General features: G+C 57.1%; 2 protein-coding genes across 4 annotated transcripts in view; one reads left to right on the forward strand and one right to left on the reverse strand.

Annotated features, from left to right (window-relative positions):
• Positions 1 to 4383, forward strand: LOC119717055 (antigen WC1.1-like). The gene is made up of 11 exons (XM_072038639.1): positions 1 to 357; positions 492 to 812; positions 889 to 1203; positions 1281 to 2012; positions 2090 to 2404; positions 2475 to 2783; positions 2900 to 3241; positions 3357 to 3509; positions 3587 to 3682; positions 3762 to 3848; positions 4002 to 4383. Exons 1-11 carry the CDS (start codon positions 306 to 308, stop codon positions 4154 to 4156), a joined length of 2877 nt encoding a protein of 958 aa, XP_071894740.1. The 5' UTR covers positions 1 to 305; the 3' UTR covers positions 4157 to 4383.
• The window catches only part of NLRP3 (NACHT, LRR and PYD domains-containing protein 12), an 11649-nt gene continuing 2270 nt past the window's right edge, over positions 4313 to 13691 (reverse strand). For 2 of the 3 annotated variants that reach the window (XM_005029958.6, XM_005029957.6), the window contains 7 exons: positions 8438 to 8740; positions 6250 to 7936; positions 5944 to 6033; positions 5583 to 5753; positions 5207 to 5380; positions 4941 to 5108; positions 4313 to 4855 (listed from right to left, as the gene is read on the reverse strand). In XM_005029958.6, coding sequence (XP_005030015.2) covers positions 4624 to 4855; positions 4941 to 5108; positions 5207 to 5380; positions 5583 to 5753; positions 5944 to 6033; positions 6250 to 7936; positions 8438 to 8740 — 2825 coding nt within the window. In that variant the 3' untranslated portion in view covers positions 4313 to 4623. Of the gene's footprint in view, positions 4856 to 4940; positions 5109 to 5206; positions 5381 to 5582; positions 5754 to 5943; positions 6034 to 6249; positions 7937 to 8437; positions 8741 to 9085; positions 9273 to 13691 lie in introns of those variants that run through there. The other variant, XM_005029959.6, reaches the window with a different exon arrangement.

The following is a 13691-nucleotide window of genomic DNA, read 5'->3' on the forward strand; positions in this document are numbered from 1 at the left end:
CGTCGGGCATAGCCCCAACCCCAGCTGAGGGGGACACAGGAGCCAGGCAGGCTGCCTCCCCTCGGGGACATTTGGGTGCTGAGCCCCAGCGGGGAGGCGGGGGGGTGCGTGACGCCAGAAGCGGAGCCGAGTCTCATATTTGGGCACGGAGTAGGTTATTGGAGGCTGGGCCCCGGCAGGCAGCAGATAACCCTCCTGATAGCGGCTCACAAGGTACCTGCGCCGCCCCCATTGGCTCCTGCCAGCGGGGGCTGCCTATATATCCCCCTCCCCGGTGCGGGGCTGCGTCTGGCACTGGGGGCAGGATGGTGCCTGCCAGGGCACTGGGGCTGCTCCTCTGCGTGCAGCTCTGCGGGGGTGAGTGCTTGGGCTGGCTGTGGGGCAGGGGCTGGCCATGGGCAAGCAGTGGGCAAGCGGTGGGGCAGGGAGCAGGGAGCAGTTGTGGGGCAGGTGCCCCCCGTGCTCAGCAAGGTCCCTGGGGTTGCCCACAGGCAGCGGGGAGCTGCGGCTGGTGGATGGCGGCGGGCGCTGTGCCGGCCGCGTGGAGGTGAAGCACGAGGGCGAGTGGGGCTCCGTCTGCAGCTACGACTTCGACTGGGACCTCCGGGGCGCCGGCGTGGTGTGCCGGCAACTGGGCTGCGGCGCGGTGGCCTGGGCATCCCCGTACGCCCCGTTTGGGCAGGGCAAGGGACGCATCTGGCTGCACCCCTTCTTCTGCCGTGGCTCTGAGGCCACCTTGCAGGACTGCCCCCATTATGGCTGGGGCAAGCACTTCTGTAACCATGATCGGGATGTGGGGGTGACCTGCACAGGTGAGTCGCAGTTGTGGTGCTGGGGATGCTGTGCTGGGACCCCCCTGGATAATCTGAGGCTTGCGGCCCTGTACAGAGGCGCTGGAGCTGCGGCTGGTGGCTGGCAGGGGACCCTGTGAGGGGAGAGTGGAGGTGAAGCTACGGGGACGCTGGGGCACGGTGGCAGATGATGCCTGGGACATGGAGGATGCCGAGGTAGTGTGCCAGCAGATGGGCTGCGGCTCAGTCGCTGACATCTACAAAGGGTCCAATTTTGGCCAAGCTGACGGCCCCCTCAGTTTGGCGCTTGTTGACTGTGATGGGACAGAGAAGGCCCTCTGGGACTGCAAGATTCAAGGCTGGGGTCCCTACGAAGGCCCTCATGAATACGACAGCACTGTGGTGTGCCAAGGTGAGTGCTGGGGACATGCGGTGCTGCAGGGAGCCCCCTCGTGCGCATCCCCCCCAGGAGCCCTCCTCTCGCGGCAGGGTTCTCCCGTCTGGCCGGAGGGGACGGCGCCTGCTCGGGGCGGCTGGAGGTGCGTCAGGGCCGGGCCTGGGCCACCGTCTGCCACGGCCACGTGGACCTCAAGGCCGCCCAGGTGGTGTGCAGGGAGCTGGGCTGTGGCACGGCAGTGGCCGTCCCCGCTGCCGGCCATTTTGGGGCAGCAACGGGGCCGCTCTGGGACGGCGCCTTTGAGTGCAACGGCAGCGAGCCACTCCTGGCCAGCTGCGCCCGGCGGCCGACCCACGGCCAGGCCTGTGCTGGCCCCGCTGCTATCGTCTGCTCACGTAAGTGCTGGGGCCGGTGTCCGGGGGGCCGGGGCAGCCCCTTGCAGCGTGGGGCGCCCCGGGGGGGCCCTTCCCTGCCATCCCCCCAGCGCCCTCTCTGCGCCGCAGCCTACACCGGTTTCCGTTTGGCGGATGGCGGCTCGGGATGCGCCGGGCGGGTGGAGGTGGAAGCGCAGGGGACATGGGGAGCGCTGTGTGCCAGTGCCTGGGACCTGCGCGACGCCCACGTCCTGTGCCGCCACCTGGGCTGCGGCCCCGCCGCCTCCCTGCCCCCAGGAGGCCATTTCGGGACGGGCACGGCCACGGGGCTGCTGCGGCGCGATGCCCTGAGCTGCAGCGGGAGCGAGCGGCACCCGGGCGAGTGCCCCGTGGCGCTGCTGGGGGAGCCCGCCTGCCCCCCTGGCCATGCCGCTGCCGTCAACTGCTCAGGTGGGTGCAGGGGCCGCAGGGACCCGTGGCAGGCGGGGAGCAGCGCCCGTCCCCACGGCACGGCCGGGCTCTTGCAGGCGCCGCTGAGCCCCTGCGGCTGCTGGACGGGGAGAGCCGGTGCGACGGGCGGCTGGAGGTGGCCACGAGCCCCGGGACCTGGGCCCGCGTGGCTGCGGGGCCGGGGGACGACCGAGCTGCCTTGGTGGCGTGCCGGCAGCTGGGCTGCGGTGTGCCAGAGAAGGTCTACGCTGTGCCGGCCACCAGCTCGGGCCCTGTGGAGCTGCAGGAGCTGCGCTGTGCTGGCAGCGAGGAGCTCCTGGCGCAGTGCAATGCCTCGGGGCCTGCCGCAGCGCCCGGCCACAGCCCCCCAGAGGCGGCCGTCGCCTGCTCAGGTGAGTGCGCCGGGAAGGGCCGCGGGTGCCCAGCGGGTGCCCCCAGCCCCATCCTGGCCCTCCCGTGCAGGCAGCCGGCGGCTGAGGCTGGCGGGCGGCCCCGGGCGCTGCGCCGGCAGGGTGGAGGTGTACAGCGAGGGCACGTGGGGCACCGTCTGCCAGGACGCCTGGGACCTGCCAGATGCCAACGTCGTGTGCCGCCAGCTGGGCTGCGGGCTGGCCCTGGAGGCGCCCGGCTCGGAGCGCTTCGGGCCCGGCGTGGGGACGCTGTGGCCGGGTGCCGGGGGCTGCTCGGGGACGGAGGCGGCTCTCTGGGCCTGCCCAGCCCCGGCACGGCGTGGCTGCCGCCGGGGCGGCGGTGCCGGTGCCGTGTGCTCAGGTAGGTGAGCACTGTGATCCCTGAGCTGGGTGGGGAGCAGGCCCCGCTGCCCGTGGGGTGCGCGCTGCCCCACCTGTCCCAATGGTGCCTCGACCCCCCGTCCCCTGTTGTTGCAGGGCTGCTGCGGCTGGCGGGGGGCAGCAGCAGCTGCAGCGGGCGCCTGGAGGTGCTGCGCGAGGGGACGTGGGGCCGCGTGTGCGCCAACGACACCAGCCCCGCCACAGCTGCCGTTGTCTGCCGCCAGCTGGGCTGTGGCAGCGGGGGGAGGCTGGCGGCCGTCCCCGCACAGGGCTCGATCCCCGCCTGGCTGGGCTGGGTGCGATGCCAGGAGGGGGCCCCCTCGCTCTGGCGCTGCCCCTCGGCGCCCTGGCACCTGCAGTTCTGTGGCCCCGAGGGGGTCGCCCACATCGCCTGTGACGAGGACACCGAGGACACGAGCGGGGCCACCAGCACTGCAGGTAGCAGCTGCTGGCACGGGGGTGCTTGCCCAGGTGGCTCTGCCCGTGCCCACTGCCCCCTGCCCCTGCTGCCGTGTGGATCCCGGCCTCACGCTGCCCCTCGCCATCCCTGCAGGTGCCAGCAGCAGCAGCAGCGTTGCCCCACTGACAGCAGTGTCGGGGAGTGTGCCGATGCCCACGGTCCTGTGCGTGCTCCTGGGGACATTGCTGGGCCTGGCCCTGGCAGCCCTGGCTGTGCAGGCACACCGCGCACGGCTGCAACACCGAGGTGGGCGTCGCTTTCGGAGTCTCCATGGGCTGTGGGGAACAGTGGGTCCTGCCGTTGCAGCGTGTACTTCCTTACAGACCCCGTTAAAGCCACGGATGTCGGCGCTGAGGCCGTGTATGAGGAGCTGGATTACAGCCTAATGCCCGAGTACCAGGAGGTGCCCAGCCACACAGGTGGGAGCACGGTCGTCCCCAGGGCCTGGGGCTGTCCCCATTCCTGGCCGAGCACCCAACACCACAGTCTCCACTGCAGGTTCCCTGTCCAAGGGCTCAGGCATGAAGCCGCAGGATGACAGCTGGGATGGCAATGACGAGGAGCTCAGCCCTGGAGAGGCCCCAGGTAGGGCAAGGGGCAATGAACAGCGACTCAAAGGCAAAAGGGTCAGAGGAGAGGGGCTATGACGGAGCAGTGGTGCTGGGGAGATGAGGGCACACGGCCCTTGCGGCTGCGTCCTCAGCCCCGGCCCCTCCTTGCCTGGTGCAGCCCCCCTAGCCCAGCCCGGGCATGGCTCCCCAGATGGCTACGACGATGCTGCGGCCGTGCCGGAGGAGCTCCCCGCTCCCCACGGTGGGGACGCCCCGGCGCAGCCCTGCGGGGACCCGGGCTATGATGACGTTGACATGGACACCCTGGGGACAGCGCCGTGAGGAGGCCCTGGGGACAGGGCTGCAGGAGGGGGCTCCAGCCCCAGGGAGGGCTGGCCCTGCCCATGGGGTCACCCGTCCCTGCCCAGCCCTCAGCACGCTGCAGAAACGGCTCCATCGGCCCACCCGCACCCGTGGCCCAATGTCACGCCAGGCTCCTTGTGAAGTTTTTCAGCATGGCCTTTTCCTGCGCAGCACTCCTTTCCATTAAAGCCCGCAAGTGCTTGGAACCTCGCTCCCAGAACCATTCTGTGTCTCTGTCTCTCACGGGTCCATCTTCTGTCCCTTAGGTCCATGGGGCAGAGCTGGGCCAACAGGCACGTCCCCACGGCTCAGGGCATGCAGGAAGGCCCTGCTCTGGGGCCTTCCTTTGGCCCTAGAGCTGCATGCTCTCCCCACCAGGAGAACAGGCTGAGCGAAGGGCACAGCACGTCACAGGTTTTTCCTCTTCCCCTGTATCCATAATTGAGTCAGCAGTGGTTTCTGTTGCTGGGAGGAGCCACCCTAGAGGAGAGTAGTGTCTTCCGCACCCCCAGCCTCCCCTTGCCTTCCCAGACCCCCCGCTGGAAGGGTAGTCGGGACATAGCTCCCTCCTGTGGGGTGTCGTGCTCCAGGAGGTCTCCGATCTTCAGGCTGGGCTTCAGCGCTCGCAGTGCAACCAGCTCCTGCAGTGCGTCCTCGTTCAGCGCCGACACACTCAGCCTAGCATTGGAAGGAAAGAAGCCTCAGTACCGGAGGTGAGGGGGGCACCTGAGAGTCTCCCCGGGGTACGCGTGGCAGGGCTCACCCCAGTGCCTGCAGCGGGCAGGCAGGATGCCTGAGCTGCCGCAGCAGCAGCACTGCCCCGGCTCCCAGCTCGGTGTCGCTCAGGTCCAGGCAGCTCAGGCTGCAGCTCTCCCCAATGTGCGTGGCCAGGGCCTGGCAGCAGCTGCCCGTCAGGTGGCAGCTCCCCAGCCTGCAGGTCCAAGGAGAGACAGCAGCGGTGAGGATGTAGCGGCAGTGCTGGAGCTGCTCGGGCTGCACAGGAGCACAGCCAGAGCTGCGTGCCCTTACCGCAGCACCCGCAGCTGGCAGGCGCGATGCCGGAGCCCCTCGCACAGCAGCTGCACTCCATCATCCCGCAGCCCCGTGTTGAAGGACAGGTCCAGCTCCTCCAGGTGTGGGCTGGTGCCCAGCACTGCAGCGAGGTCCTGGCAGCAGGCGCTGGTCAGGCGGGTGTACCGCAACCTGCGGGAGAGAGCCTCATCGGTGCTGGTCCTCCCATGCCACACCCCACTGCGGTGTCCACCCCCAGCCCTCTGTCAGTGGGACAGAGGGACAAGGCCAGCCTGCAGGATATTGTTGGGCACATCCCCAGCCCTCTGCTCCCCCAGCCTGGGATGTGTCCACAGGGACCTGCCGGGGACACAGCGTTCCCAGTGCCGCTCACCGTAGGATGCGCAGGTGGCAGCCAGGCTGCCGCAGCCCGGTGCAGAGCAGCCGCACGCCGCTGTCGCCCAATGCTCCATCGCCCAGCTCCAGGCAGGCCAGGCTGGGGTGAGTGGCCAACAGAGTCCCCAGGGCCTCACAGCCACCCTCTGTCAATCCACACCACTGCAGCCTGCGGGGAGAGCAGCAGAGAAGCCAGCCAGCCAGCAAGGAGGGACCGCCACCACCCACCCCATGGTTGGACACAAGCGTGGAGATGCTGCCCCCACCCTCCCGCATGGGGTCCAGCCCTTCCCCATCAGCACCCCCTGAGAAGGGACAGATGGAGGTGGCCACCCAGCGCCCAGGGGCAGGCTCCGTACCTGAGGTTCTGCAGCGAGCTGCCCGTGTGCCCCAGTGCCTGGCAGAGTGGGTGCAGAGGAGAGCGCAGCTCCTCCTGCCGTGGGTGCTGCCTGGGAACGAGAGGACAGGTATGTCCATAATCTCGCAAGATTCTCCCCAAGAATAAGTAAAACCTTCCACCAAGGGACTAAACCACTAGGGAAGAGACATAGTGGTGTTTGGATGGGAAGAAGCATTCACAGTTTCAGCTTCTAAAACCCTCCTTTGAGATGGAGAAGGGGAAATCTCTGTCATTTTGGCCACTGGAGCGGAGTGGTGGTACTCACCCAGGCAAGACTGTGGCTGGCTCCTCCCTGCACTGCTGCTGGTGGAAGGAGCAGCTCCGGAGGGTGACGCTGTCCACTCCATCCCACTGCTTGATGCAGAAGCAAAGAGCCATCTGGTCGTATAGCGTCAGCTTGATGTCGTGCAAATCTATTCCTGTGAAGCATCCCAACACATTCTGCGCAAAGCTTTTTTCATTCATCTCGAACAAAAAATGGAAAGTGTCCAAATCCTTAATCATCAACGCTTCACTGGGATGGGAAAGGCCTCTGTGTCTTGTCTGAAGCCACCTCAGAAGATCTTCCTGAGCTCGTGGTGAAATTCTGCACCCGATTCTTTCACCTGCATACTCTATTGATTTGGGGTTTACCAGACCAAACAGGAACCGAATTGTTAAGTTCAAATCCTTCCTAGATTTGCTGTAGCTTTCTAACAATGTATTTACATTCTTTTTAAGGGCCTCTGGGTCGCTGACAGTTTCCTCATCATCATCCAGGACATAAAACATAGCCGCAAAAAACTCCTGGAGGTGCAGGTGTGTGAAGCTGTAGACATTGTCTTGGTCTATGCCTTTTTTCAGGCTTTTCTCATTGAGGAAGAGGGAGAGAAGGTCTGGCCAGTCCAAGCCACAGTCCTTGACTTCCTTTTCCTCAAAGAGGACCTTGTGTTTCCAGATACCATCAGCGGCCAAGGAGCAAAGCTTGTGCAGGAACTGCTGCAGGTCTTGCTGGGCATTGCTGCCTCTGCACTTCATTAACCAGGAGAGGTAGAACATGCCCATCCACGTGGTGGCCTTGGAGCACTCAAGAATGTTGTTCTTCTTGTAAAGCTCTTGCTCAAGGATGGTGCAGATGGTCCAGCTCATGATGGGGATGACACACAAGCTATAGAGGCTCTCATTTCCCCTGGCGAACCTGAAGGCCACATCTGCTTTATTGTCATTCTTGAAATACCTGTGGAAATACTCCTCCCTTGCAGCTGCCGAGAAGCCCAAGATTTCCACGTAACACTCACCCTCCAGGCACCGCCCCAGGTTTTGAAGAGCCATTGGCCTTGTGGTGATGAGCAAAGAGGATGCAGGGAGAACAGTCCTCTTGAGCAAGCTCATCAGCGTGGTTTCCAGTGGCTTTGCTTCCCTGGGGTCAGAGCTCAGCTCGTCTTTGGGCTGAGCCAAAGGGAAACCCAGGGCCTCGAAGCCATCGAAGATGAACAAGACCTTCTCCTGGTTGTCCAGGATACTTCCAGCTGGTATTCGCTGGTGAGGGCAGCATTTTGAAACCAGGTCCAACACACTCACTTGCTTGGAAAGGGAAAGCTCCTTGCAGTCTATGCAGAAGACATAGTCAAACTGCATGTAGAGGGCCCCTTCCACCCACTCCACCATCATCTTCCTGACCATCATCGTCTTCCCCATGCCTGGGGCGCCCACCAGCACCACAGTCTGTGGTGTTTGCCCATCTTCATCAGGTTTAAACAGTGTCTGTGCAGTGACAGCGCTGGTGGTGTCGGCACATCCCCAGCTGACATCTGCACCTTCAGGCTCTCCTCCGCGCTGGCTCCAAGGCTTCTTGGTGATGGTCAGGGCAGTGTAGCGGCTGCTCACGGACAGGTTCTCCCCCAGGCAGGAGTTAACCTCTTTGTACTGGAGGAACTCTCTGGCCACGTGCTCTCTGTACTTCTGCTTGTACTCTACACCAGAGAGAAGCAGAGTCAGTGCCAAAGTGAGCCAAACTTCCTGACCAGCACGACTGTGCTCCTGACACACCAACAGCACAGGACATTTGTTTCAATGCTCTTCTCAATGCAAAATTCAGTTACGCATTTCCTATGTGCCACCCATCAAACCTCCTTTATTTTCTGCGTTCTAATGGGAATATCCCCAAAGTGTCCCCCCGTGTCCCCAGCTAGGAGCCCAGCTGGCAACCTAGGTCTTCTGGGCTGCAAGAACTGCTTGAAGAAGCAACACTTGCCCCTTCCAGGCACCCCCATCCTTATCGCCTTGGTCCTCTCTCTGCTGCTAGTCCCACTGCTCCCTTAAGGGGAAGGGAGCAGTGGGAACCTGGCAGGATCAATGGGACACCTTCACCTCTCCAGTCTCATCGCAGAGCTGAAACCTGCTCTTTTACACACTTTTATCTGTCTCCAGCACTCAAAAGATAAAGAAAATCAAAGTTTACCCCAGTTCCTTACCCTTCACCTTCTCATCCAGGATTTTTTCAGCAAGGTCTCTCTGGTTCATCTCCTCAAACAACCCAATGGCAATGTCCATGGCGGCATCTTCCCCGTAGCTCTTGCCCATGCAGTTAACAAGCGTGGAAGGGTGCGTGGCCTCCACCAGAGCATCCTCAGGGATGTTCCAGCCTCTTTTGGTATGAACATGGGACAACTTTGTCTTGAACTCTTGGAAGCCTTCAAGTGTGAGACCTTCCAGTGCACCTAAGAGGACGGTAAATGCACTCCCTTCCCCCGCCATCACAGGATGTGGAAAATCACCTGCAAAAAAAAAAAAAAAAACAAGGCTTGGAAGTTAGCACTCTCCTCCAGTCGTTCTGGGACATGCCTGAGAACATGTAAGCACTAAAAGCAGCTGGGCTAGTACCGAAGACTCAGTCTCACGGCCATTCAGAAAGTGCAAGTGTAGGGGTAGTGGTGTGACCTTCACCCACAGCTGGATATGCAGGGGAGGGGAAAGGTTGCTGAGACGGGGATAGATGCTGGCTCAGAGATTCCAAAGGAGAAACACCTACGCAGAAAGGCAGCAAACCCTAGGGGACAAGCACCCAGGATGTCACCCAGTGCCGTGGCACATCACTGGAGGTACAAGCCATGGAGACCAACCTGTGCTTTCCCCGGGGCTGTGCCCACCTGGCTGGCCAGGACACTGCGGGCACTGTAGAGCCGAGAGCAGAGCAGTGCTCAGCCTGGCAGCACGTGGGGCTGGTGCTGGGGGGCGACAGGCAAACCCCTGGTCCCCAGCGAGCTGTGCCACCACGCACTCCTCCTGCAGTGGGGACGTGCCGGAAGGGCCCGGGCAATGCCCAATGATGCATATAAACAGGGTGTCAGTTTTGAGCAGCGCCTGCGCACCCGGCACACACTTCCTCCTGCCCCAGCACCGGGCTGCACACAGGGACACGGGCAGGGAGGGCTGGGCCCCTGCTGCTGGCCCCTTCTACAGCTGGGGGCTTCTGTGCTGGCCCCACAGCAGCTGGAAGCAGAAGGAAGCTGCAGGGGGTTGCTGCTGCATACTGCGGTTTCCACCTCGGAGCAAGGGGGACCTCACAAGGCGGATCTGATCACAGGAAGTGTAAAACTGAGTTTAGATGATTGCCAAAAGAGATTAGGATAGAGAAAGTAAAAATAGCTGTGCAAAATGGAGAATTAGACTGGGGGCTGCTAGGGAAGTTGGTTATTTGGGTGATATGTATGGACAGAAAGGAAAAAGAAACTGGGAACAACAGCAGCTGTTGTCCTCATCTAACAACTCTCCTGGGCAGGGAGGTGCAGCAGAGGAAACCTTTCAGTAACGAGGGGGGCAAACAACAAAGCAGAGGAATAGGAGGTGGCTGGAAATGGCAATGGTAGTGGTAGCACATCAGAAGAGATGGATTTTTGTATAAGTAATGCAGAAAACAGGAAAAGGCCATCATAAAGGGTCAAATGACAGAAACAAGCTGTAACAAAGACAGATACAGAGTACTGGAAACAGCCATCCTCGGAGGATCAATCCCAGGTGGAAAATCTGGTACCAAAGCTGAAGTAATGGCACCTGCCAGTCCTCTGGACAAATACGTGTGGTCCTAAAGAAGATGAGACTGCTCTGAGTGAAATTTTCAAGAAATTTTGAAAACAATGTTGTTGTTTTTTATAGAAATTATAAACCTGATTTTTCACTGTGATCCATTAGCAAGGCTGACAGAAAATCCTGGCAAACAGCGGTGGAGTACTGCCAAATAAACACGTTCACCATGAGAACGGCTCCTCTTTTAGCAAGTGTGCCAGTGGTTATTGCTAAGTTACCAGAGGACAACAGGTGGTTTTCAATTATAAATCCAACCATTTTGCCACCATCCCACTTATTGAAGAATATTTTTTTCAGTGTTGTTCTTGCATTTGGACAGAAGGGATTAAAACCCTGCGGTGGCACCACAGGGGCTTCCCAACATACTTGCAGGACCCAGGCTTTCTTGAGAAACCTGTTCAAGCTATTGTCTCCAAAGAATAAAGGAAAATTACCATCTTATGTGGATTCTACTCCAGCAACCAGAGCTGTAGAAGAAGCAAGAGTTATCCAGCTTTTAAAATTAAAAGATGAAACAGGATTTGAAGTCCATTTGGAAGAGGCACAATTAGCGCAAGCCCTGGCTAGGAATTGCCATTGGTGAGACAGGAAGAAAGAGGTGCAAGAATGGTTAAGGTTTGCATGAAATCAAAGCTTTTTCTGATAAAACCCGACTCAGAACGCCGTTAGGGGGATTTAATTTATAACGGCAATGTGCCCATAACTCTGCTGGTATCAGCAGGCTGTTGTGGTTTAACCCAGCAGGCAGCTGAGCACTACACAGCTGTTCACTCATGTCCCCCCACCCCCACAGTGGGATGGGGGAGAGAATCAGAAAGAAAAGGTGAAAACCCATGGGTTGAGATAAAGGCAGCTTAATAGGACAGAAAAGGGAGGGGAAATAATGATAATAATAATGATAAAAGAGTACATAAAGCAAGTGATGCACAGTGCAATTGCTCACCACCTGCTGACAGATGCCCAGCCCAGCCCCGAGCAGTGTCGTCACCCACCCCGGCCAACCCCACCAGTTTTATTGTTCAGCATGATGCTGTATGGCATGGAATGTCCCTCTGGCCAGTGTGGGTCAGCTGTCCTGGATCTGCCCCCTGCCTGCTCCTGGTGCACCCCCAGCCTCCTCACTGGCAGAGCAGCCCCAGAAGCTGGAAAGTCCTTGGTTCTGCATGAGCACTGCTCAGAAAGAACTAAAACATCAGTGTGTTACAGCATTATTCTCATTCTTAATCTGAAACACATAACCGTAGCAGCTGTGAGGAAGAAAACTAACTCTGTTCCAGCTGAAACCAGGACACAGACCATCATGGAAGTTACTGGTTAAGCCTCTGGAGTGGAGGTGGAGCAAGGGACATGATGATGCACCAAAGTAGTGGGAAAATGCTGCTCTAAAAGCCCCTGCACCAAAACAGCCAGTACCAGAAATTTCAATAGGAACATCCCCATCAGTTGGTTCTAGAGAGGTGAAAAATTAATTATAGAATCACTTGGGCTGGAAAAGACCCTTAAGATCAAGCCTAACCATCACCTAACACTACCAAGTCCATCACTAAACCATGTGTTGATTACCTCCAGGGGCAGGCCACCACCTCCCTGGGCAGTATGTTTCAATGCCTACCAACCCCTTCTGTGAAGAAATTCATCCTGGCATCCAATCTAAACCACCCCTGGAACAACTTGAGGCTGCTTCCTCATGTCCAATAACTTGTCACCTGAGAACAGAAACCTACATGCTCCTCACTGCAATGTCCTTTCAGGTAGTTGTCCTTTCAGTTGCCCAGGCAGTAGGCATTAATATTATTTGGTATTAATTAATTAATATTAATTGGTAGAAGAGTTACCATACAGACCTTACAATGACCAGATCTCACTCCTGCCCTGTCTGAACAAGCTGCAGATCACGCTGTTGAGAAAAAAAGCCAGCTGCAGTCATTGGCTGTGGGTGCAGGTGTACTGGTAATAAACCAAAGGTACACTTCATCTATGAAAACACTAGATATGAGCAGGGAAAAAATAATCCTCTGTGCTACTATTAATAGAATAGGAGACCAAGTAGCATGGAAACTATTAAAATCTCACGCCCACTAAGAGTACAGACGTTATTAAGAGAAGAAACATCTAAGCAGAACCCTTTGCATCTCTTCTTGGACTGTGATTTTTTTTTTTTAATTTATATTTTAATAATGGAATAAAATAGGGAGGTGTGGCTGGAGAAAGGGAGATAGAAAGCATGTGGCAGTAAATGAAAATGAGGTTTCTGATAAGCTCAGAAAGATAATGGAAAGAAGATATATGTAATGCATGGTAAAGCACATGGAAAGACTAAAAACAATACTAAAATATTTTAAAAAGCCAGATCAGCTGGCTCAGTTTAACTGCTGCAGTCTTGAGACACGGGAGGGCTTGCAGCATCCTTGCTGGACTCAAGGAGATAACTTGCCTTTGGTAGGTGATGAGAGATGGAGAAAGGTGAACACAGCACTGACTCACAAACCAGGCCACTAGCTGTTGAGGTAACTAAACATGCCTTAGCTGCCAGATTTTACCTGTCTGGAGCTTTGTTTTATTTCATTTTAACTAGGGTAGTCAGTAATTCCTGCAATAGGATTTTTCATGATTAGATATCTAACCTGTGCCCTGACGTGGTCTTACTTAGCTTGGTCTAACTCCTTAATGCAATAATAACAATTTAGGATCCGAGAATAAGAACTGTTACAGCTCTCAAGGGAACCCAGAGAATCATGGCATGGATGGATCCACCCAGGCTGGAGAGTCTGTTACAGCATCAGAAAAATGCTCTAAAATTATAATAACATGATGATGTCGGTGGGTTTATTCATTTACAGGATCAGCCTCAAGGGACAAGAAGTTGCAGTGAAGCAGCTAGAATAGCGACAGAGATGCGAAATCCTATAATGGTCCCTTAAACAAGGCAGATGCAGGAAGAATTTGGGAATGGCGTAGGGGAAGGAATCAAACAAGAAAAAAAAAGTTTGAAATAGAGAGAGAGAAAGCTAAGTGCTAGAAGTATTTAATTAAAGACGGAATTGTGGATTAAGCATATACATACGTGCAATTACAATGATTATAATCGTGCTCATGGTAACAGCAAACACATGGCTAACTGGGTATGGAGGGGGAACCATCCATCATTTTCAAAAGGTTAGGGGGAGGCATCCGGAAAAGCTTTTTAAAGAACAGAGACTGAGAGAAATGCTGCTTTGTACCCTTTAATACATCCTGCTAACCAGTTAATTGAATTTTTGAAAGGTTTTGTCAATTACTGTAATCGTAATACACACTAGAGGTAAAATGCTTATCCATATGGTTATTGCACAGCTAGCCAGTTATGCCATGAAGTACTACAGTTACTACATGAAACCTACAGCACAGGCCTAAGGTCCAAGCAGGAAGTAGGATTAGGTAGAGGATTAAAAGCGAGGTTACAAGATAGGGCTAAGGCCTTTCCTGGAGTTCAGACAAGAAAAAATTCCTGTAGCATAGATGCAACTCCCCTCCCAGAAACAGACTAAAAGTAAGATTAAATATACACCTAAGAGGTTCAAGGAAAAGATGTAGACTTGGCAATGTTATGATGATTGAATTTGATGATCTCAAGGCTCTTTTCTAACCTAAAATAATTTTATA

The sequence above is a fragment of the Anas platyrhynchos genome, chromosome 5 (assembly GCF_047663525.1).
Source record: "Anas platyrhynchos isolate ZD024472 breed Pekin duck chromosome 5, IASCAAS_PekinDuck_T2T, whole genome shotgun sequence".
Lineage (NCBI taxonomy): Eukaryota > Metazoa > Chordata > Aves > Anseriformes > Anatidae > Anas > Anas platyrhynchos.